Source organism: Pongo abelii, chromosome 5 (genome assembly GCF_028885655.2).
Source record: "Pongo abelii isolate AG06213 chromosome 5, NHGRI_mPonAbe1-v2.0_pri, whole genome shotgun sequence".
NCBI classification, from domain to species: Eukaryota; Metazoa; Chordata; class Mammalia; order Primates; family Hominidae; genus Pongo; species Pongo abelii.
This window is the reverse complement of record NC_071990.2, coordinates 64,770,134-64,792,879: the sequence shown is the minus strand read 5'-3', so window position 1 is coordinate 64,792,879 and position 22,746 is coordinate 64,770,134. Positions and strand designations below refer to the sequence as shown.

The 22,746-nt window shown below is 36.2% G+C and overlaps 1 protein-coding gene across 1 annotated transcript in view; it reads left to right on the top strand.

Moving 5' to 3' along the window:
• The window catches only part of EYS (eyes shut homolog), a 1,986,267-nt gene that overhangs the window by 1,369,716 nt on the left and 593,805 nt on the right, over positions 1–22,746 (top strand). Inside the window, 1 exon segment of the mRNA NM_001374351.1 lies at positions 7,258–7,370. Within this exon segment, the coding sequence (NP_001361280.1) occupies positions 7,258–7,370 (113 nt within the window).

The window sequence follows — 22,746 nt, the reverse complement described above, 5'->3', positions numbered from 1 at the left end:
GTCTCTTTGGATCTTTGTTGGTTTGAAGTCTATTTTATCAGAAACTAGGATTGCAATCCCTGCTTTTTTTTTTTTTTTTTTTTGCTTTCCATTTATTTAGTAAATCTTCCCACATCCTTTTATTTTGAGCCTGTGTTTGTCTCTGCACATGAAATGGATCTCTTGAATACAGCACACCAAATGGTCTTGACTCTTTATCCAAATTGCCAGTCTGTGTCTTTTAATTGGGGCATTTAGCCCATTTACATTTAAGGTTAATGTTCTGTGTGAATTTGATCCTGTCATTATGATGCTTGCTGGTTATTTTGCCCGTTAGTTGATGCAGTTTCTTCATAGTGTCAATGGTCTTCACATTTTGGTATGTTTTTGCAGTGGCTGGTACCGGTTGTTCCTTTCCACGTTTAGTGCTTCCTTCAGGAGCTCTTGTGTGGCAAGCTTGGTGGTGACAAAATCTCTCAGCATTTGCTTGTCTGTAATGAATTTTATTTCTCCTTCACTTATGAAGCTTAGGTTGGCTGGATATTAAATTCTCGATTGAAAATTCTTTTCTTTAAGAATGTTGAATATTGGCCTTCGCTCTCTTCTGGCTTGTAGGGTTTCTGCCGAGAGATCCATCATTATTCTGATGGGCTTCCCTTTGTGGGTAACCTGACCTTTCTCTCTGGCCGCCCTTAACATTTTTTCCTTCATTTCAACCTTGGTGAATCTTACAATTATGTGTCTTGGGGTTGCTCTTCTCAAGGAGTATCTTTGTGGTGTTCACTGTTTTTCCTGAATTTGAATGTTGGTCCATCTTGTTAGGTTGGGGAAGTTTTCCTGGATAATATCCTGCAGAGTGTTTTCCAATTTGGTTCCATTCTCCCCATCATTTTCAGGTACAAAAATCAAACCTAGATTTGGTATTTTCACATAGTCCCATATTTCCTGGAGACTGTTCATTTCTTTTCATTCGTTTTTCTCTAATCGTGTCTTCTTGCTTTATTTCATTGAGTTGATCTTCAATCTCTGATATCCTTTCTTCTGCTTGATCGATTTGGCTGTTGAAACTTGTGTATGCTTCACGAAGTTTTCTTGCTGTGTTTTTCAGCTCCATCAGGTCATTTATGTTCTTCTCTAAACTGGTTATTCTAGTTAGCAATTCGTTTAACCTGTTTTTAAGGTTCTTAGCTTCCTTGCATTGTGTTAGGACATGCTCCTTTAGCTCAGAGGAGTTTGTTATTACCTACTTTCTGAAGCCTACTTCTTTCAATTCATCAAACTCATTATTCATCCAGTTTTGTTCCCTTGCTGCAAGGCATTGTGATCCTTTGGAGAAGAGGCATTCTGGTTTTTGGAATTTTCAGCCCTTTTGCGCTGGTTTCTCCCCATCTTCGTGGATTTATCTGCCTTTGGTCTTTGATGTTGGTGACCTTCAGATGGGGTCTCTTAGTGGACGTCCTTTTTGTTGATGTTGATGTTATTACTTTCTGTTTGTTAGTTTTCTTTGTAACAGTCAGTCCCCTCTGCTACTGGTCTGCTGGAGTTTGCTGGAGGTCCACTCCAGATCCTGTTTTCCTTGGTATCACCAGCAGAGGCTGCAGAACAGCAAAGATTTCTGTCTGTTCCTTCCCCTGGAAGCTTCGTCCCAGAGGGGAACCAGCCAGATGCCAGCCAGAGCTCTCCTATATGAGATGTCTGTCAGCCCCTACTGGGAGGTGTCTCCTAGTCAGGATACACAGGGGTCAGGGACCCACTTGAGGAGGCAATCTGTCCCTTAGCAGAGCTCAAACGATGTGCTGGGAGATTTGCTTCTCTCTTTAGAGTAGTCAGTCAGGGATATTTAAGCCTGCTGAAGCTGCCCCCTCATCCACCCTTTCTCCTAGTTGCTCTGTCCCAGGGAGATGGGGATTTTACCTATGAGTCCCTGACTGGGGCTGATACCATTTGTTCAGAGATGCCCTGCCCAGAGAGGAGGAATCTAGAGATGCAGTCTGGCCACAGCACCCTTGCTGAGCTGCAGTGGGCTCCACACAGTTCCAACTTACCAGTGGCTTTGTTTACACTGTGAGGGTAAAACCACCTACTCAAGCCTCAGTAATGGCCGATGCCCCTCCCCCCACCAAGCTCGAGCATCCTAGGTCGACCTCAGATGGCTGTGCTGGCAGAAAAAATTTCAGGCCACTGGATCTTAGCTTGTTGGGCTCCATTGGGGTGGGATCTGCTGAGCCAGAGCACTTGGCTCCCTGGTTTCAGCCCCCTTTGCAGGGGAGTGAATGGTTCCTTCTCGTTGGCATTCCAGGTGCCACTGGGGTATGAAAAAAAAAAAAAAAACTTCTGCAGCTAGCTCGGTGTCTTCCCCAAAATGCTGCCCAGTTTTGTGCTTGAAACCCAGGGCCCTGGTAACATAGGCACCAGAGGGAGTCTCCTGGTCTGCCGGTTGTGAAGACTGTGGGAAAAGCACAATATCTAAGCCGAGTGAACCGTTCCTCCCAATATAGTCTCTTACGGCTTCCCTTGGCTAGGGGAGGGAAATCTCCTGACCACTTGTGCTTCCCGGGTGAGCCGACACCCCAACCTGCATTGGCTTGCTTTGGGCTGTACCCACTGTCCAACCAGTCCCAATGAGATGAACTAGGTACCTCATTTGGAAATGCAGAAACCACCTGCCTTCTGCATTGATCTTGCTGGGAGCTGCACACCAGAGCTGTTCCTATTCAGCCATCTTGCCAGCAAGCTCAAGAATTCTGTTTTTATTATTAATGCTTAGTACCATGAATTATATTCCTAGTGCTATGATTTGGCATACTACATTGCCATTTTACATTGTTTAGAAATAACCAGGAGTTATTTGTCCTGGATTAATAATAAGAACTATATTTGAGAAATCACAGCAGCACATGTGACTACAATTTTTTTTAATGAAGATACCATGCAATGGTACCATTCTTATAGTCTAATGCAGATAATTATTTCTTGTCTTTAATCTATTATATATATTTTACATTACAAATTGTCATATGAATTGTGTATATTTGTTTCCCTTCTATTACTTTTAAGACTCCTGTACCAGAAACCTAATTAACCTGATTATTATAAACACAAATTCAAGGAAAAAAGGTTTCCCAACACTAGAAATGATCTAAAAACCATGTGCTTTAGAGTTTAGTATTAAGGCTCTGTATTTGAGTTCAGGTTTCACTTATGTTTTACAAAATGAAATGTTAATATATACGTTATTATTTTTTAATAAATTATTTTTATTTTAAAAACTAAATACATTAAATAAAAACCAAAAACAGTATCTACTATCAACTATCACCATTATAAAAACAAGAACCTTTGAAATAAATGAAGATTGGATAAATTTAGCCTTACAGAAAATTTGTTCTTTTGATTTTTAACTTTGAGTTTTTAAATTATACTTTATATAAATGATAAATTCAACGTGGTTCCAGCACTTAAAGTACACAAAAAAACATTCAGTCCAGTCTTCCCATTTTGGTCACTCATATGCTCAGTTCCCTTTCTCTCTCTCTCTCTTTTTTTTACCTTTTAAAGTATGTTTTTTTTTTAACTTTTATTTTAAGTTCAGGAGAATATGTGCAGGTTTGTTTATAGGTAAACTGGTGTCCTGGGGGTTTGTTGTACAGATTATTTCATCATTCAGGTATTAAGCCTAGTACATATTAGTTACTTTTCCTCATCCTCTCCCTTCTCCCACCCTCTATCCTCCAATAGGCAATAGACCTAGTGCATGTTGTTCACCTCTATGTATCCAGCTATTCTCATCCTTTAGCTTCCACTTCTAAGTGAGAACATGTGGTATTTGATTTTCTTTTTCTGTATTAGTTTCCTAAGGATAATGGCCTCCAGCTCCATCCATGTCCCTGAAATAGACATGTTTTTGTTCTTTTTTACGGCTGTGTAGTATTCCATTGTGTCTATATACCACATTTTCTTTATCCAATCTATTATTGGTGGGTATTTTGGTTGATTCCATGTCTTTGCTATTGTGAATAGTGTTGCAGTGAACATAAATGTGCATGGTCTTTATTATAGAATGATTTATATTCCTTTGGGTATGTACCCAGTGATGGGATTGCTGGGTCGAATGGTATTTCAGTCTTTAAGTCTTTGAGGAATTGCTACATTGCCATCCATGATGGCTGGACTAGTTTACACACCCACCAATGGTGTATAAGCATTCCTTTTTCTCCACAACCTTGCCAGCATCTGTTATTGTTTTTTGTTTCTGTTTTTTTTTTTTTTTTTTTTTTTTTACTTTTAATAATGGCCATTTGGACTGGTGTGAGATGGTATCTCATTGTGGTTTTGATTTGCATTTAATTATTGATGCTGAGCTTTTTTTTTTTTTTTATGGAGTCTTGCTCTGTCACCAGGCTGGAGGGCAGTGGCATGATCTTGGTTCACTGCAACCTCCGCCTCCAAGGTTTAAGCAATTCTCTTGCCACAACCTCCTGAGTAGCTGGGACTACAGGTGTGCACCACCATGCCCAGCTAAGTTTTGTATTTTTAGTTGAGACAGGGTTTCACCATGTTGGCCAGGATGGTCTTGATCTCTTGACCTCGTGATCCACGTGCCTCGGCCTCCAAAAGTGCTGGGATTACAGGCATGAGCTACTGTGTGTGGCTGAGCTTTTTTTTTTTTTTTTACATGATTTCTGGCCACGTGTCTGTCTTCTTTTGAAAAGTGTCTGTTCATGTCCTTTGCTCACATTTTTATAAGGTTGTTTGTATACTTAAAGTGAAAAAAAAGTGGGAATTTATTTGGAAGCTAAATAACTATTCCGAACAGTACTGCAAAAAGATAATGTGTGATAGAACTAGAAAGTGGTCAGTCTATTAAAACATAAGAAATAAAGAAATTTTGAATTTACTCAAATGTAAAGGCTAATGGCTGGGAAATTTTTTCTTGCCATTTTTCAAAGCCCAAGGTGAATAAATTAATATGCATTTTTAATTCATCATGTGTGAATGAAATTGAATTATAGAATTCTGAGAAGTATCTCAATAGAGTAATCATAGAGTCATTTCCTTTATAGACCATTTTTCATAGCTCTCTAGTGTGTTTATATTAATTTAAACATTATCAGTTTCTCCTTTTTTTAATCCCTATGAATAAGAAGGATCTTAACAGAGAAAAATATGTACTGCAATGTAAACATACTTTTATGCCATTGCTGAGCTATGTCAGATTTAAGTTTGAACATTCACTATCATTATAATCAAAAGCATTTTTGTAAGACCATTTTATTTTTTTAATAGTAAACTATAATATTTCAGGAGACATAGTCATAAACTTTATTTTTAAGTTTAAAAAACTAAGTATATAACTGCAGTAAAAATAAGAATTAAATCTAAAAATTAAAAACATTAATAAAGCTAGAGAAACTTTAACAATGACAAATCAGTACTTTCCCAACTGCAGCATATAAAAGCCAAATGCTTCTGTTAAATAGTTTCTTTGGAATTTACTTGACTTGTTTGTAAACTTACTGTGTGAAATATTGTTTTATTTTCTAGTTCAGTCATTTTTGACATTTGACAGAGTATTACCAGGTGAGAGTCTTTGCAGTACATTTGAGCCTATAGCAAACTTTCAAAGGTTCTAAACTATGATTTAAAAAGTGAAATATATTAATCCTGAAATTTCTAAACAAGTCAAAGGCCTTATTCTATTATTTATAATATATTCAATAAGATACAAAGTCTTGAGATGCAAATAGTGTATAATTTTAATTCAAAAATTAAGATAACTAATATATTTTTCAGTGTGTAAGTTTAATGGTTTCTCTGGTCATAATTTGGTTCACCTAAGCTTGAAATTTTTAGTAATATTAAGAGCTTATCAGAGGACAGAACCTGAATGAATGCTCATTTCTAACTATTAAATTCTGAGCTGTATTCACTTTTACTTTCTCTTTTTCTCATAAATATACATTTAGATACACATGTAATTACTAGTATAATATTGTATGCTCATGATGATTAGGTTATTTTTGTTCACCAAATTGAATGTTCTTCAATGTACTTCTCTTCTTGTTCTTGGACCCTTAGCATCTTTTTGTTATCATTTTTCCCCAACTTATTCCTAAGGAGGACAGGCTGCAGAAACAAAAGGCATGTAAAATATATCACAAATCTTTATAGATTACTTTGTTAGCTTTGGTCCCTAGAAGAGCAATTCTTCTTAACGTTTTGATATCTGCAGATAGGGCAAGGTAATTAATGTCTGAGAGAAAAAACTGCAAGAAACAGGCCAAAGATGGAAAAATGTAGTGCCTTGATGGGAAGGATGAGTGTATTAGCTTTTCTTCCATTTTTTATTGATAATTTACTGTAATTATGTAATTTTTTCTTTAAGTATTAGTGACTATGTAATCTATACAGTACTAAGATATATAGGCATGAGTAACTTTTGATGAATAAGGTGACATTCTTTCCTACTAATTTTTAAAATAAATTTTATTGTATATATTTAAGGTTTGGGCCACATGATGTTATGAGATACATATGGGTAGTAAAATAGTAACTATAGTGAAGCAAATTAACATCCATTATCACATATAGTTACGCATTTTTCATCTGTGTATAGCAAGAGCAGCTAAAATCTATTCATTCACCAAAAGTCCCAAATACAATGCAATCTTTTTAACTATAATCCTCATGTTATACATTAGGTCTGTAGATTTGTTTATTCTAAATATCTGATGCTTTGTATCTCTTGACCTAAATCTGCCCATTTTCTCCCCACACACAGCCTCAGACCTAGGCTTTATAACCACAGATTTGGTCTCTATTTCTGTGTATTTGAGTTCATTTTGTTAGAGTCTACCTATAAGTGAGATAATCACATATGTTTGTGTCTAACTTATTTCACTTAGCATAATATCTTTCAGTTTCATCCAGGTTGTAACAAATGGCAGGATTTCCTTCTTTTATAAGGTTGAATAGAATTGTGTTTGTGTGTACACAAACATAATTTCTTTATAATTATGCCCATGTTCATTGCAGCATTATTCGTAATAGCCAAGATATGGAAAAATCCTATTACTTTTTGGATTGATATTTATGAAAATATTTGAATTACTGTACTATAAATAAGTTGAATAAATCAAATCAGCCTCCAAATCCAGTTGCACACCCTGACCAGTTTGAAGCAAGAATAATATATTCAAGAAAATCATTTAAATTCTCTCTACCCCTCTCTCTCTCTCTCTCTCTCTCTCTCTCTCTCTCTCTCTCTCTCTCTCTCAGATGCCTGTACCAGTCAAGAATTTTACTGGCTGCATAGAAGTTATAGAAATAAATAACTGGAGATCTTTCATTCCATCCAAGGCAGTGAAAAACTATCACATTAACAATTGCAGGTAAAATAGCAGTAGTGATTTTTCAAATAACTTGTTCAAATAACCACACCAAAAGGTATCATTTCCAACTGAAATAATCTAATCAAGGCTGCACTATATTTCCTTCCTTTGTTTTTGCTTCACATTCCTACATTCTACTTCACTCTTTTACAGATTATTGAATTTTTAAGTTATATCCCAATTAAGATGGGCCATTACTTATAAAGGGTATCTTTTTTGTGCTATATAAAATATACCATCCTACAAATAATGAATCACAATCAGAAAACATCCTCTATCAGAGTTAGTTTAAAAATGAAGCATGCTGACAAGCATGCCTGTGTTATATTGTGTGGAGTGCTAAAATACATTCTTTTTCCAAATTATCACTCTCAAAAAGTGTCCCTGTTCTTCAATTTCCATTATTGGAGACGTAGTTCTTTCAGACTCTGCTTCTGGCTACAGAAATCTCCAAACATGGCTTTGAATTGGGTGAACTAAAGAGATAACACATTTGAGACAATATTAGTCATTCATGCATTGGTAAGAAGTGGTTAAAGTTTTGCTTCTTCCCTGTTAGTATTAAGAGGGAACTCAGACAATTAAAATGACCCTTTATAAAAGGGGTTATTTTGGGAGTATTATGGTAAATTGGAAAAGCAGAAGTAAGACAGCATGGTGAGGCAGGTTATTTGATCACAGGAGAGCATAAAAGCTCACATCTTAATCAATGTAAGGTCGTTCCTCATGCAAGCCCAGAGGAGCTCTAGCCATCTAGAGTTTTGGACCCTCTTTTCCTTTAGAAGCCCTGTAGGATGACTTGAGCCTCACAATTTTGATTTGCATTTCCCTAATTATTAATGTTATTGAGCATCTTTTCATGTATATATTGGATATTTGTATATCTTCTCTTGAGACATTTCTATTTGATTTTTTGTCCATTTTCTAATTGGATTGTTTCTTTGTTGTTTAGTCTTAGGAGTTCTCTATATATTCTGAATATTAATCCCTTATCAGATATATGATTTGCAAGTCTTTTCTTCCATTCTGAGTTGTCTTTTTACTCTGTTAATAATATCTATTGATGCACAATTTTTTTTTTTAGTTTTCATGAAGTCTAATGTCTGTTTTATCTTTTATTGCCTGTGCATTTGGTGTCATATCATATCCAAGAAATAACTGCCAAATTCTATGTTGTGAGCCTTTTTCCCTATGTTTTCTACTAAGAGCTTTAAAGTTTAAGCTTTTTAATCCATTTTTAGTTAATTATTGTATATGGGGTTAGGTAAGGGTCCAACTATTTGGGTCATTCTGTTGTATGTGGATATCCAGTTTCTCCAACACCATATGTTCACAAGACTAGACCATTCTTTTCCCATTGAATGTATGTGGCACCCTTGTCAAAAATCATATATGTAAGCGTTTATTTCTGGGCTTCTCATTCTACTCCATTAGTCAATATGTTGGTCTTTATGGCAATACAAAAAGGTTTTAATTACAAAGGTAGCATTGTAATTAAGTTTTGAAACAGTAAGTGTGAGACCACCAGTCTTGTTATTTTTCAAGATTGTTTTGTATGTTCAGAGTACATTGAGATTCTACATGAATTTTAAGGTGGATTCTTTTTTTTTATTTCTGCAAAGAAAAAAAATCACTGGGATTTTGCTGGGGATTGCACTGGATCTGTATATCTTTTTTTTCCAATTCATAAACATGAGATGTGATTCCATTTATTTATGTCTTTATTTCTTTCAGCAATGTTTAGTAGTTTCCATTGTAGAAGACATACACTGCTTTGGTTAAGTCAACCAAAAGTAAACTGCATTTCTACACACTAAGCATGAGCAATCTGAAAAAGTAATTACAAAATCAATTTTATTTACAATATCATCAACTAAGTTCAATTAATTGAGTCTTCTTTTTATTTTCCTTAATCCATCTAACTAAAGATTTGTCAATTTTGTTGAATTTTTCAAACAACCAACTTTGTTATCATCAATGTCATCTCTACTTTGGGTTTAGCTTGTTCTTTCTTCTTTTTTAGCTTATTAAGTTTGAGTTAAATTGTTGAATTTGAGATCTTTCTTATTTTTTAACACAAGCATTTATGGCTATGAATTTCCCCCTTAGCACTGCTTTCACTGCATCTCATACATTTTGGTGTGTGTTGTATTTTCATTTTTATTTGTCTCTATTTTCTACTTTCCATTATAATTTATTCCTTGATCCTTTGGTTGTTAAAAAGAATGTTGTTTAGTTTCCACAAATTTATAAATTTTCTGGTTTTACTTCTGTTATCGATTTTCAACTTTAACCATTGTGATCAGAAAAGATAATTTATATGACATATGTCCTTCCATCTATTGAGATTTAATTTATGGCCTAACATATAGTCTATCCTGGAAAATGTTCCATATGCTTTTAAGAATGTGTATGCTGTTGTTGTTGCATAGTATGTTCTGTGTATGTCTGTTAGATCTAGTTGGTTTATTGTGTTAAGTCCTCTATTTCCTTACTTATCTTTACATGGTTGCTCTATTAATTATTGAGTGGCTATTTAATTCTCCACTATTATTGTACAATTGTCTATTTCTACCTTAAATTCTGTCTTTTTTGCTTCATATATTTTATAATCTGTAATCAGCTGTCTAAGTGTTTATATGCCAGGTCTGTCCCACAGACCTGACCCAGTGACAGATGAAAGATGTACAGGGACACAGATATTTTGCCTGTCAGTGTGGCTAAGGGGCTCTGCTGCCAGAGTCTGCAGCATCAGCCTCAAAAGCTGGCGAAGTTCGCATTTATTTAGTGCATATTAAATGACAAAGGTCTCCAGTAAACACCACTGGAGGGTAATTAACATTGCCACATTGCCAAACCCCTGAGTAGAGAGCAATCATTCACCCATGATGATCAAAGTTGGTCTTAGGACCACATGTGTAAACAAGCTATTTAGATAAACTCCCTTGCATTCCTTTGTATGTACTTTAAGCTATTAACTCAAGGTAAGAGGATTAGGCTGCCTTCAGCCATAACCCTATCCTGAGGCTTTTACAAAACCTACCGACCTTCTAATAAGATTTGTGTCTATTTTACAAATTTTCCCACCACCCTGACTGAACTCTTATATCTCCCCCTTTTCTGTTATTTTGCATCAGGCTTTGTTGATTGAAGAGTACAGATGTGTGTAGCAACAGGCCCATCAGGCGTGCTGGTCACTGCTCGTATTCCAGCTTTGAATCCTAGAATTAGTAAATAACATAAGACAAACATGAGTATTATTAGCAATATTCTTTTCCAATCAAGGAGTGACCTGTAGTGTTACTTGGCACTTTAGTTCCATGTGTGCTGTTACTAAGGAACCCCACTGGGGGTATGATAATCTCTCTTGGCCAAGCAGTTGCAATGTTAGAAGCAGGAAGTTGGTGTTTAAGTGTAGCAGGTACCACATGCAGGCAGAGTGAGAGAATTTTAAAAAGGTTAATAAAGCATAGCAAGGAACACGTTATCTGGAGTGAATGATGTCTATGTCTAGAGCAGGATTTGTTCAGCCTCTTGAGTTGTCTTTTTCAGCATCCCCCAGGTAATGTCCAGGGCTGCGGGTCTTGTAGGATCCTTTTCTTCATTTCTGGTACTGGGTTGGGTCCTAGCCATGCCATGGTATGGTTTGATGCATCGTGCTGGAATTCAAAGAGGACCTGAGGGGGTGTGAACACAAGCATATCCCCTTTCTCATGTTAGCAATTCGTTTGTACTGCACCGTTCATTATTGTTTACATCTTTCCATAAAACTGCAGGTTTTATGTCTTGAGAGGTTTTAGCAAAGTGCTTTTCCATAGCTGATTGAAATTTATCTAAATTTTAAAAATTAAGGGTAAATAAGGCTTGTGCTACTAGTGTTGCAGGGTCCTTACTCATACTTCTCCTTTTTTGAGCATATTTTTAAGGATGGAGTGGGCACATTCTATGGCCTGTCCTTGGGGGTTATTTGAGATGCTTATGGAATGTTGGATATTCCACGTGTGACAAAATTGTTGAAATTGTGAGCTGGACCATTATCAGTTTCAATTTTTGTGGGCTACCCCATAAATGCAAAAGTTAAAAGAAGATGTTTAATTACATATCAGGTGGACTCTCCTGGAAGAGCATGTGCACTAAGTTTCCAAATTTAGGGATGTGTGTAACATCTGTTTGCCATAACTGATTAGAGGACTAGAACCCTCTAGGGTTAACACCTGTTGAAAGAGGGGATGTGCCTGTGAGCTGGCAATCTGGGCATTGCAGGATTCTTTGTTTAGCTAGTCTCTGGGTAAGTTGAAATTGTTTAGATAAGTTAAGTTTCTCCAGTTTTGGTGGAAGAATTGATGTGATTGGGTGGCTTGGTCAAGCAGTGATGTCACAGCCTGAAGGTCTGGTTGATCATTGCCTTAAGCCAATGAGCCAGACAGTGAGCTGTGGGCTCAAGCTCAAATGTGTGTAATAAAAATAGGATGTGTACATTGATTTAGCAATTGCTGAAGTCAGAGAAAAAGTGCACACAGGGTGGGCTTTAGAGTGGTCTTAATTAGGGCTGTCTCAAGATTTTGCAGTAAATAAACAGAGTAAGCAGAGTCACTAACGATATTGATGGGCTGAGCAGAAAAAGTCTCCAAAGCCAATATTAAGGCCCCAACCTCAGCTTTTTGAGTGCTAGTAAACCCAGAACGAGGGAGGAAATTATGTGGTCTCCACCAAATGGCCACTTTTCCATGTTTACCAGAACCATCAGTAAACGTGTTAAAGCGTTAGGTATAGGGGAGTGAACTATTTTTGTAGGTAACATCACAGAAGTACCAGATAAGAACGGAAGGGGTTTATCAGCAGGAAGGGCAAGATCTATATGGCCTGCGTAATCAGAAAGGGCTATTTGCAGATCTATAGATAATGGCAATACTGCTTCAAATTGCTTTTTACTTAAAGGAATCCTGATGATATCAGGATCATAACCTAGCAACTGATTGCATTGTCTGCGGCCTGAATATATGACTTTACTGATTATAGGGAAAGAGTGTTTTAGTTCTGGTATGTGAGCAAAAAACCCATTCTAGAAAGCATAGTACTGGGGCCATCTGTCCTATTAACCCTGTAGGGGAGTGTTTAGTGGGAAAAATAAACAACTGAATTAAATAACCTGGGTCTATGCAATCTCGTTGCCTGTGAGAAATGGTTTGTTCTGTTTCCTTGATTTTCCTTTTTGCCGCAGGAGTTAAATACCTGGGAGAATCCAGGGCTTAACTGCCCTTTAAGAGAGAAAACAGATTTTGCAACCTATCAGTAGGTAGGCCCAAGGTGGGCCGAAGCCAGTTAATATTGCCTAGTAAATTCTGATAATCATTTAAGGTATGTAAGTTGCTAGTATTTAATTTAACCTTTTGAGGTCTTACTGACCAGGAAGTTAGTATGTACCAAAGATATTTCCAAGGATAAGACATCTGTAATTTTTCAGGCGCAATCATTAAATCTCTTAACTGTGTATTCTTTATGACAGAAGTATCTAACTTTGAAAGTACTGGCTCTGTTGGGGCTGCTAGTAAAACATTATCCATAAAATGAATAACCTTGCAATCAGAAAATTCTTTTCTACTAGAGAGCAAATCTTGATTTACATGATACTGACACATGGTAGTACAGTTTAGCATCCCTTGAGGACACACTTTTTCATGAAATCAGCAAGTTGGCTTTTCATTATTGATAGCTGGTATTGTAAATGCAAATCTTTCTCTGTCCTGTTCTGCTAGTGGAATGGTATAAAAGCAGTCAATAAGGATTGTAGGCCAGTCTTGAGGAATCACTGCGGTGGAGGGAAGGCCCTGTTGAAGGGGCCCTATAGGTTGCAAATTAGCATTAATAGCATGTAGGTCATGCAAAACCTTCATTTACCAGACTTTTTGGGAATGACAAAAATGGGCGAACTCAAGGGGCTGTTTGATGGTTCCATATGGCTGGCTTTTAATTGCTCCTCAACTAATTCATGGGCTCTTTTTAATTTCTCTCCATTTGGCGATTACTGTTTTCCTTAAATTGAATTTGGAGTCATGTTAGGACTCCATGTTAGGGAGAAATAACAACAGTGGCCATTATCAGAAAGAGGTCTTTTAAATTCTTCAATTTTACTTATATCTTGCAGAGAATTATACTCTGGGATGTCGCTTGTATACAAGAAACACATGAAATTTTGCCATGGGCTGCCCACGGAGCTAGAGGGCAGCAGTGTTGCACTTGCCTAGGCACTGCTTTTTGTCTGTGTTGCTTCTGCCTCCTGCTGCCAGGCGGCTGCTGCCAGCTGGCCCCTGTCGGCCTGGGGTGTCATGAGCTTCCCCGCCACTGAGCTTTTTCTTCCACCCATCACAAGCTTGGCCACATGGCTCCAGCCTCTAATGCCTTTTCTTATTTTTTTATAAGCATTAAAATAAATGGGTTTATATACCTGATTGCCTTGTTGATCTTGCATTACTAGGCAGGCTAAGAACTCCCCTTCTAATGCCACTTGCCTAAGATAGGGTCCCATAACTAGGGTATCCCTTGTCTTTTTTCCAATTTATTAGAGGAGGGGGCTCAGGCAAACCTCCATTTCCTCTTTGTTATTCTGGCCCGGTGATAGCGCGTCTGAGGGACAAGGAGGTGGTAAGGTAGGTAACAGTTCTTCTTCCTTCCCCTTTTTAGGCTCTTCTGTGTATAATGGGACCAGAGCCAACCTCACTAAAGCCCATAGTGTTAGAGATGATACTGGGACCCATTGCTGATGATGTTGTTTAAGATTTCTCCACACTTGTTCCCAGAGCTCTATGTTTAGCATACCTTCTTCTGAAAACCATTGGTTATGGAATACAACAGTTTGCATTAAGTCCCTTAATTGAGCCTGTGAAACTGAGGCTCCACTAGCTTTAAGCAGCTGTTTCAATACTTTTAGATACTGTTTCTGTTGAGCTGATAACCGTTGTCCCATGATGAAACCCTAGCCTGAACAATCCCTGCGAACCTGGGAATCCCAAGCAGGCACCAATGACTTACTGACTGCACAGTCCTTTTCCCCTCCATTTTCAAGGGTTCCATCACAATCACCAGTCCGTTGCAGCATTCCTCACATGAGGCACCACCTGCTGGGGTCTGACCCACAGACCTAGGCTGCACAATGGATTAATAATGTACTGAGACACTGATATTCAGTGAAAGAGTAGGCCAGGAGGCCATGCCAATCACAGAGTTGTAGCAGCCGCACGTGCACCCTGACTAGCTGGCTCTGCAGGCATTTATTCAGCACAGATTTAATGACAAAGGCTTTGAGTTAACACACCTTTGGGTAATTAATCTGGTCGCCCTCTCCCAGAGAGATCAGTTCTGCGAATGATTAAAGGTTGGTCGTAGGACTACATGAGTAAACAAGCTATGTAGACAAACTCCCTTACATTCATTTGTACCTACTTTAAGCTATTAACTCAGGGTAAGAGGATTAGGCTGCCTTCACCCATAACCCTATCCTTAGGCTTTTGCAAAACCTTCTGGCCTTCCAAGAAGGTTTGTGTCTATTTTACAATTTTTCCCACCACCCTGACTGAACTCCTACATTTATATATGTTATATCTTCTTGCTGTATTGAGCCTTTCATTAACATATAATGTCCTTCTTTGGTTTTAACATTTTTTAACTTAAAGTCTATTTTGTCTGACATTAAGCTAGCAACCCCTAATCTCTTTTGGTTACTATTTGTATATAATATTTTTTTCCATCCTTTCAGTTTTAATCTATTTAATATTTGTGGTTTCAGATCTAAAGCAAATCTTTGTTAGAGAGGATATAGTTGAATCAAGTGTTTTTATCCATTCTGCAGGTTTCTGTTTTTTGATTCAAGAGTACAATCACTTATAATTAAAATAAATGCTAAGAAGCGATTTACTTCTGCTATTTTGTGATTTGTTTTCCTTATTCTTTATAGTTTTTGCCTCTCATTTTTTACATTACCATCTTTTTGTGTTTAGTTTATCTTTTATAGTGAAGTATTTAAAATTTTTTCTAGTTTTATTTTGTATATAGCTATTTTCTTTGTGGTTACCATGCGATTAACAGCCTAGAGTCATTAACGCTCTAAGTTGAGTTTATAACAAATAAAAACTCTACTCCTTTAACAGCTCTGTTCCCACTCCTTTTGATTGTTGATGGCACAAAATTACATCTTTATACATAACATCTTTATACATTGTGTGCCCCCCGAAAACTAGTAATTTTTTAAATGCATCAGTCTTTTAAATTATTTAGAAAACAAAATGTAATGTTATAAACCAAAGTTATAATGCTATTAGAATAATTTTAATGTATTAATCTCTTTAATTATTTAGAAAACAATTATTAGAAATTATTATAAAACAAAAAGTGCATTATAAGCCATTTAACTTTAATAATTGCCTATTAATTTACTCTTATTTCTTCATTCAACATACGGTTACTGTCTACGGTCTTTCATTTCACACTGCAGGATTCCCCTTGAGCATTTCTAGCAAGGAAGGTCCAGTGTTAACAAACTTTCTTAGCTTTTGTTTATCTGGGAATGTCTTAATTTCTACCTAATTTTTTTTTTTTTTTTTTTTTTTGTTGAGACAGAATCTTGCTCTGTTGCCAAGGCTGGAGTGCAGTGGCACTATCTTGGTTCACTGCAACCTCTGCCTCCTGGGTTCAAGTGATTCCACTGCCTCAGCCTCCTAAGTAGCTGGGATTACAGGCACACACAACCACACTTGGCTAATTTTTGTATTTTTAGTAGAGATGGTGTTTCACAATGTTGGCCAGGCTAGTCTCAAGCACCTGACCTCGGGTGATACACCTGCCTCGGCCTCCCAGAGTGCTGGAATTACAGGCGTGAGCCATCGCACCCAGCTCCACCTAACTTCTGAAAGGACTGTTTTGTCAAATATAGAATTATTGGTTTATGGAGTTGTTTTCTTTCAGTGTTTTGAATATTTTGAACTTTTGCCTTCTAGCTTGTAAAATTACTGATGAGAAATCTAATAATTTTATTGAGATCCTTGTATGTGAAAAGTCATTTTCTTTTGCTGCTTTTTAGATTTTCACTTCGTCTTTAGTTTTCAAAAGTCTGGTTTTAATATGTATCCATGTAGCTCTGAGGTTGTTGTTTTACAGGGAGTTTCTTAAAGACTTCTCAAGTCTTTTATAAACCCTTTCCTGGGCATGGATGGCCATTTTTAAATTTTCCTCATATATGCAGTTATTTTTGAATGTTCCAATCTTTAATGGCTAGCTTCCAAAAGTGTGAAAAGAGACAAACAATGAGGAGAAAAATAGTTCAAGGTGGTGGGGAGTAACAACAATGGGGGGGGAAGTGTGACAATGACCACCATCTATTTCACTGATCATCAGCTCTATTATCAGAAGCAGTAATCAGTGATCAAAGCACAGATGTCTAATATGTGAAGAAGAGGATCCTTTCTGTCCACCATGGCCCTCACAAGCTGTGTGCAGACTGCACCAGAAACATGCACACAACTGCCTGCCACATGACTAAGAAGTGGGACGTGTGTGCATGCTACTGTTTTAAGAGCTGAAACTGACTAAAATTAATCACAATTTAATTTAGAAGCCTTCACCTGGAAGGTTGTAAACCTTCAGTAGACTTCACTATTTCAAAATAGTTACATCAAAAATATTCCAGGCCAGGTGCGGTGGCTCATACCTGTAATCCCAGCACTTTGGGAGGCCCAGGCAGTTGGATCATGAGGTCAGGAGTTCAATACCAGTCTGGTCAATGTGGTGAAACCCCGTCTCTACTAAAAATGGAAAAATTAGCCTGGCGTGGTTACACACACCTGTAGTCCCAGCTACTTGGGAGGCTGAGGCAGGAGAATTGCTTGAACCCAAGAGGCAGAGGGTGCAGTGAGCCAAGATCACACCACTGCACTCCAGCCTGGATGACAGTGAGATTCTGTCTCAAAAAAATAAATAAATAAATAAATAAATATATATATATATATATATATATATATTCTGCCAGTACAATTGTTGTCTAGGTGGGGAGATAGGTTTCTAGTGCTCCCTACTCTGCCTTATTTCCTTTATTAATTCTTATAAAATGATAAACTCATATGTTACCATGAATGATATAGCATAGCATGTTTTATGAAAAACAGTTTATTTTTCCAAAACAAATAAAAGTAATGATAAGAATGGTGCTGTTATATGTATCAGCAAACATATTTAATACCTGCTTTAATAAATACAGCTGGATTCTCATATGTGCTTCTGCATTCAATCTGTCCTATAATTATTTTGCTGAAGTAGTTGGAGAAATTCTGGCCTCCCAACACATATATATTTTGAAAAGATAGAAGAGTTTTAATAGACTTTTGAAATAATTTAATTTAGAGTACCCCTCTTGGATATTATGCCAAAATTTGATAACTAATAAATTGTTAAAGGTGAGTTGAAAAGTGGAATGTAAAACCCAATCAATGGGCATTTTATACTCAATTAAATTAACATTCATTGCTCTATCTTGCATTTTGAATGGATCTTTTACTCATGCACAATTTTTTGCTGCCAAAATATTGGTCTCTTGAGTTATTCAGCTCTACCAAATGTCAACATATATCTTTATAAAATATTTAAAAATAATATTTGTTAATATCCCCTCCAGTCTCATCAGAAAAGTTTTTTAAGTATTGTATAGTTGTCATTCTGACCATGGTGGATGACTTACCCAAAATTCGAAATATGCTTGAAAGTTCGAATTGTAACATTGGCAACAAATGCTGTTAGCTGTTTTCTTTGGAGGGGCAGACCCATTTTCCTTTTTTTTTGGAGACAGAGTCTCGCTCAGTCAGCCAGGCTGCAGTGCAGTGGCGTGATCTCGGCTCACTGCAAGCTCCGCCTCCCCGGTTCACACTATTCTTCTGCCTCAGCCTCCTGAGTAGCTGGGACTACAGGCACCCGCCACTACGCCCGGCTAATTTTTTTTATGTTTTTAGTGGAGACGGGGTTTCACCGTGTTAGCCAGGGTGGTCTTGATCTCCTGACCTCGTGATCTGCCCGCTTCGGCCTCCTAAAGTGCTGAGATTACAGGCGTGAGCCACCGTGCCCAGCCAGACCCATTTTCTTTTTGAGAAAATGTCTACCCAATACCCAAGAATGCATAACCATAGCTTGAATATTAGTTATTCTTTCATGTAAAACTGTGTTCTACAAAAATTAGCAGCTAGTTGGTCTTACACATCAAAAATGACTCATGCTTCTCCTTGAGGCAATCATCTTACTCCAGCATACAGCAGAAATACCTTATGCATACACATTATTAAAAAGGCATGTAATTCATAACTTATATTTGAATAAAGTTAGTGTTACCACTGTTTCAAGTACAATCTTAATTTTTTAAATTAAAGTGATAATACTATATCTAGTACAGGTGGTGCCACTATTTGTATCATACTAAGCCATCAGTAGTTTTATCCACTATTATCTTTGACTATCAGTGCAACTATAACCACAGTGAAAAAGTCAAATAACATTTAAATAACCCCCGGATGACACTATGAGAATTGAAGCTCTCCACTAATTTGTCTGGTGGCTCTGTTTACTTGATTATTACAGCAAGGCTCATCTGGACAGATGGTCCTTGGAAGACTACATGTGATGCAGGATTTTATTACAGGGAATGTAGTCTTACCTTACCATTTTATATTAATTATATCACTGAGGTTCTGTTATTGAGAAGCTAAAAGTCCTACTCACATGAAGGAAGTAAGGTGACTATCACCACAAATTATAAATCTCTTGCCTGATGCTCAGTGCCACATTTTTTAAATTTACCAAAATACTTAAATTTTTAGAATAGCATGATCTATTTCCTCACCTCTTCTTTGCAGTCAGCTTTATGCTGATATAAGAAAATCTAGCAATAGTTCTTAACATAGCATTGACAGAGAAACTGATTCACCAATTTGGTATTTTGGTTTTTGTTTATTTGGTGATGGGGATTGTTATTTGGTTTTATGTTTGCTTGAATCATTTTACCAAGGTTTTTTCCAACAGTAAAATTGACACTAATTGTATCTGTGTATATGACAAATACTTTCACCCTTGGATTAACTCTTATAGCATTTTCTATCTGTATTTTATAGTCACCTACATTTGTTTCACCTGTGTTCTTAATAATTAGGTAGCATATACCTCAGGCACAAAAATTTTATTATCACATATTTGTTTATGTCTCATGCCTAAAATATGAAAGATTGATTTCTCATTCAGGCAGAATAGACAGGTATCAATGTAGTACGATATTAAGAACAGCTAAATCAGTTATTCTACCTCTAGTTTCTTCCCCACAGAAGCACTCACGTGTAATCTAATGACTCTCTGAATAGCCTTATAGTAGAACGTTGCAAAGCAGAGAAATGGATGTTTAAAAAGGTAATAAATAAAATGGAATAGTAATACTTATAAGTCAGAGAAAAGAATAAAATACATCTCTATGCATCAATATGGATAATTTTAAAAAATACTTTGTTAAAAAAGTAACTACAAGAAACATAGCATTTACATACACCTTTAAAGCTACCTTATATCCAAACACCATCTTGCCCTTTATTACACATTCTCAAATTTTTCCATATAAGGATAACGACTCTGGACTAAATGGTATGTTACCCTGCCATCCTCTTTTAAATAATTACCATTCCTGAAGGAATGTGTTGTTATAATAGGCAGAAGTATTTTCATAGAAGGAAATGATTCAGAAACCAAAGATAGCACCAGAGATCATTTTCCACTTTTATCCACCCCCACATATCATCTCAAAATATCATTAATATCACTAAATTGGACATTATTTGCTTTTCAAAAGGGAGTAAGTTATAAAGCATATAACATGTTTTTATACATTTGTGGTAAGTATCTAGAAACCCTACTTTTAAGCAAACATTCATTTTAAATGTTTGTACACATACATGTATTTGGCTACTCTTTAAATAATAGCAATAAAGTGACCAGTTTTGTGAAATCATAATTTCCCAAAATGAATCGAGCCTTTATTCCCTCTGCAAATTCTGTCCTTTCCATTTCACGAGGGAATTTAAGATTAAATGCATAGTTTTTGTTATAGCCTCTGCTTACATTTTTAAAGTAAAGTGACATATTGATATCATTAACAGTCTGATTCTAAAGCTTAGAACCGATCATATAGAACTGTAAAGAAGAACAATGACACTGGAACCATACACTGAATAGTGGTTGTATTACTTATTTCCTATGTGACTTCATAGTTTCCTCATCTATAAATGGTGATGATAACAATAATACTGACCACAGAGTATTTCATGATTGGATGTATATTTTTTTAAATCCTCAGAATGGGGCCAAATACATAGCATATATGTTATCATTTCTAGTTATTGTTATTGTACTTGTTTGTCATTTGTTTCTTCTCAACCTAAAAGTCAACGTAGTCCCTTTTCCTGAATTTTTCCAAAAAGCAACTAACACAAAATTTGGTTGGGGAGGGGTCACGAAGAAGAGGTCAGATATTTCAGAAAACAGCACAACAAAACAAAGATGTAAATATAAATATATATTAGCTATCCTCGATCTTAGAAATACCTTGACTACTCTTACCTCAAATCTTAAAGATCTGCTCTTGGATTCAGTCCCAATCTTATTCTAACTTCTGTGCCCTCCCTATAATCTGTTCTCAACTCATTATTCCAGAAACCCGTAACCCCTTGCTCTCTAGCAACTCTATTTTCTTTTATCATATGAAGAACAATTAACTTTCATAATATTATTGTTTAAACTTTTGGACCATGCCCCAGGACTAATATTTTTGCTATCAAATGTATTTCACAAACTAAAGGCTATTCCCAAAAGTAATTTAAGGTGTTTCTTCTTGTTACAGAGATTTAATTACAACACATGGTTAATATGCTGCAACTCCAGAAAGAGTGCCTCTGCCATGTTACACAGATGGGAACTAGAGAGCTTAACTGCTGGTTTTGTGGAAGTGGGTTTGAGTTAAGCTGTTGTATTTCTATGGAGAGGATTTAAAAGTCAGACACACCAAATTTCAAAGTTCAGCTGTGTTGCTTACTATTGATATAACCTTAGGAAAATTACTTAACCTCTCTGTACTTCAGTTTCCTTACCAATAAAGTGGAGACAATAATATTGGTAATAATACGATTGACATAAGGAATAAATGAAATTGTGTATAAGCCATGCACTTACCACAATGTCTGGACACAATAATTATTTCAATTTTGTTAACTGTTATAATCAGCGATCTTCATATATATTTGACAATATTCCCAATAAATTTACAAGAATAATCTTCTAAGAAGAATAACACTTTTCATAAGAAATCCAAATGTCCTACCTTCATTTTTTAAAGTATCTACTTTAATTTTATTTCAGTAAAAAATAAGTGAGAATAATACACTAAAATAAATAAAAGAAAACAGAGACAAAGACACTTAAGAGCAGAGTACAAATACAAAATTCATAGACGTTTGTTATATGTTGGTTTTATTTCTATTCCAATTTGACTTTTAATTTTGCATAACTTTTTAACTGAAATATAGTTTCACTTCCCTGCACTGTAAAAGTTTCCAATGTTCTATTCGTGTCTTTTTCAAATTTTTGTGCATTGTCTGCTTTTCTTGACAATTGAAAGCTATCAATATTTATGTTTTAAAATCTATTTTAATACTTGGGAAATGAAACATTCAGGAAAATGAAACTATTTTCAGTTTTGCAATAAAATGAATATAGTTGTTTTACTTATACAAATATAATCCTATATGATATAATTTGAAATGAATCATTTTCAGATGTTACTATTTGAGGTTACATATTTTATTACTATAAACAATAAAAAGATTGTTCATTTTGGAATAATAGCATTCATGATAATGTTCATGATTAATGACAGCTCTGTTAAAACTATTGCATGTATTTAAAACTGTGGTGACACTGATAAGAGTCATATCCTCTAGTCCCCTCAGGCATCTATATTTTCAATATCTGCTTTTGGTATTTACAGATGGCAGTCTTTCAAATGCTTATTATGGCCTTCAGAATAAAATTAAGTTCCCTACTAGCTTTGCAACAGAAGAGCTTATATACCTCCTCCATAATATAAACTACTTCCCCTAGAAGTAGTTGCCAGCCATTGATAATTTGCTCAGTTTCCTGTATCCCTCTTGCATCTATCTATGTGGGGCTACAGAGCTAGTCCTCACCAATGGAATGCCAACTAAAGTGTGTGATTTCTGTCTTATGTTTATAAAATGTATTTGCTGCCATTGAGGATGAGGAAGACTTCAAGGACACAGGTTATGATTGAAGCTTCTGAAGTTAAGAAAGC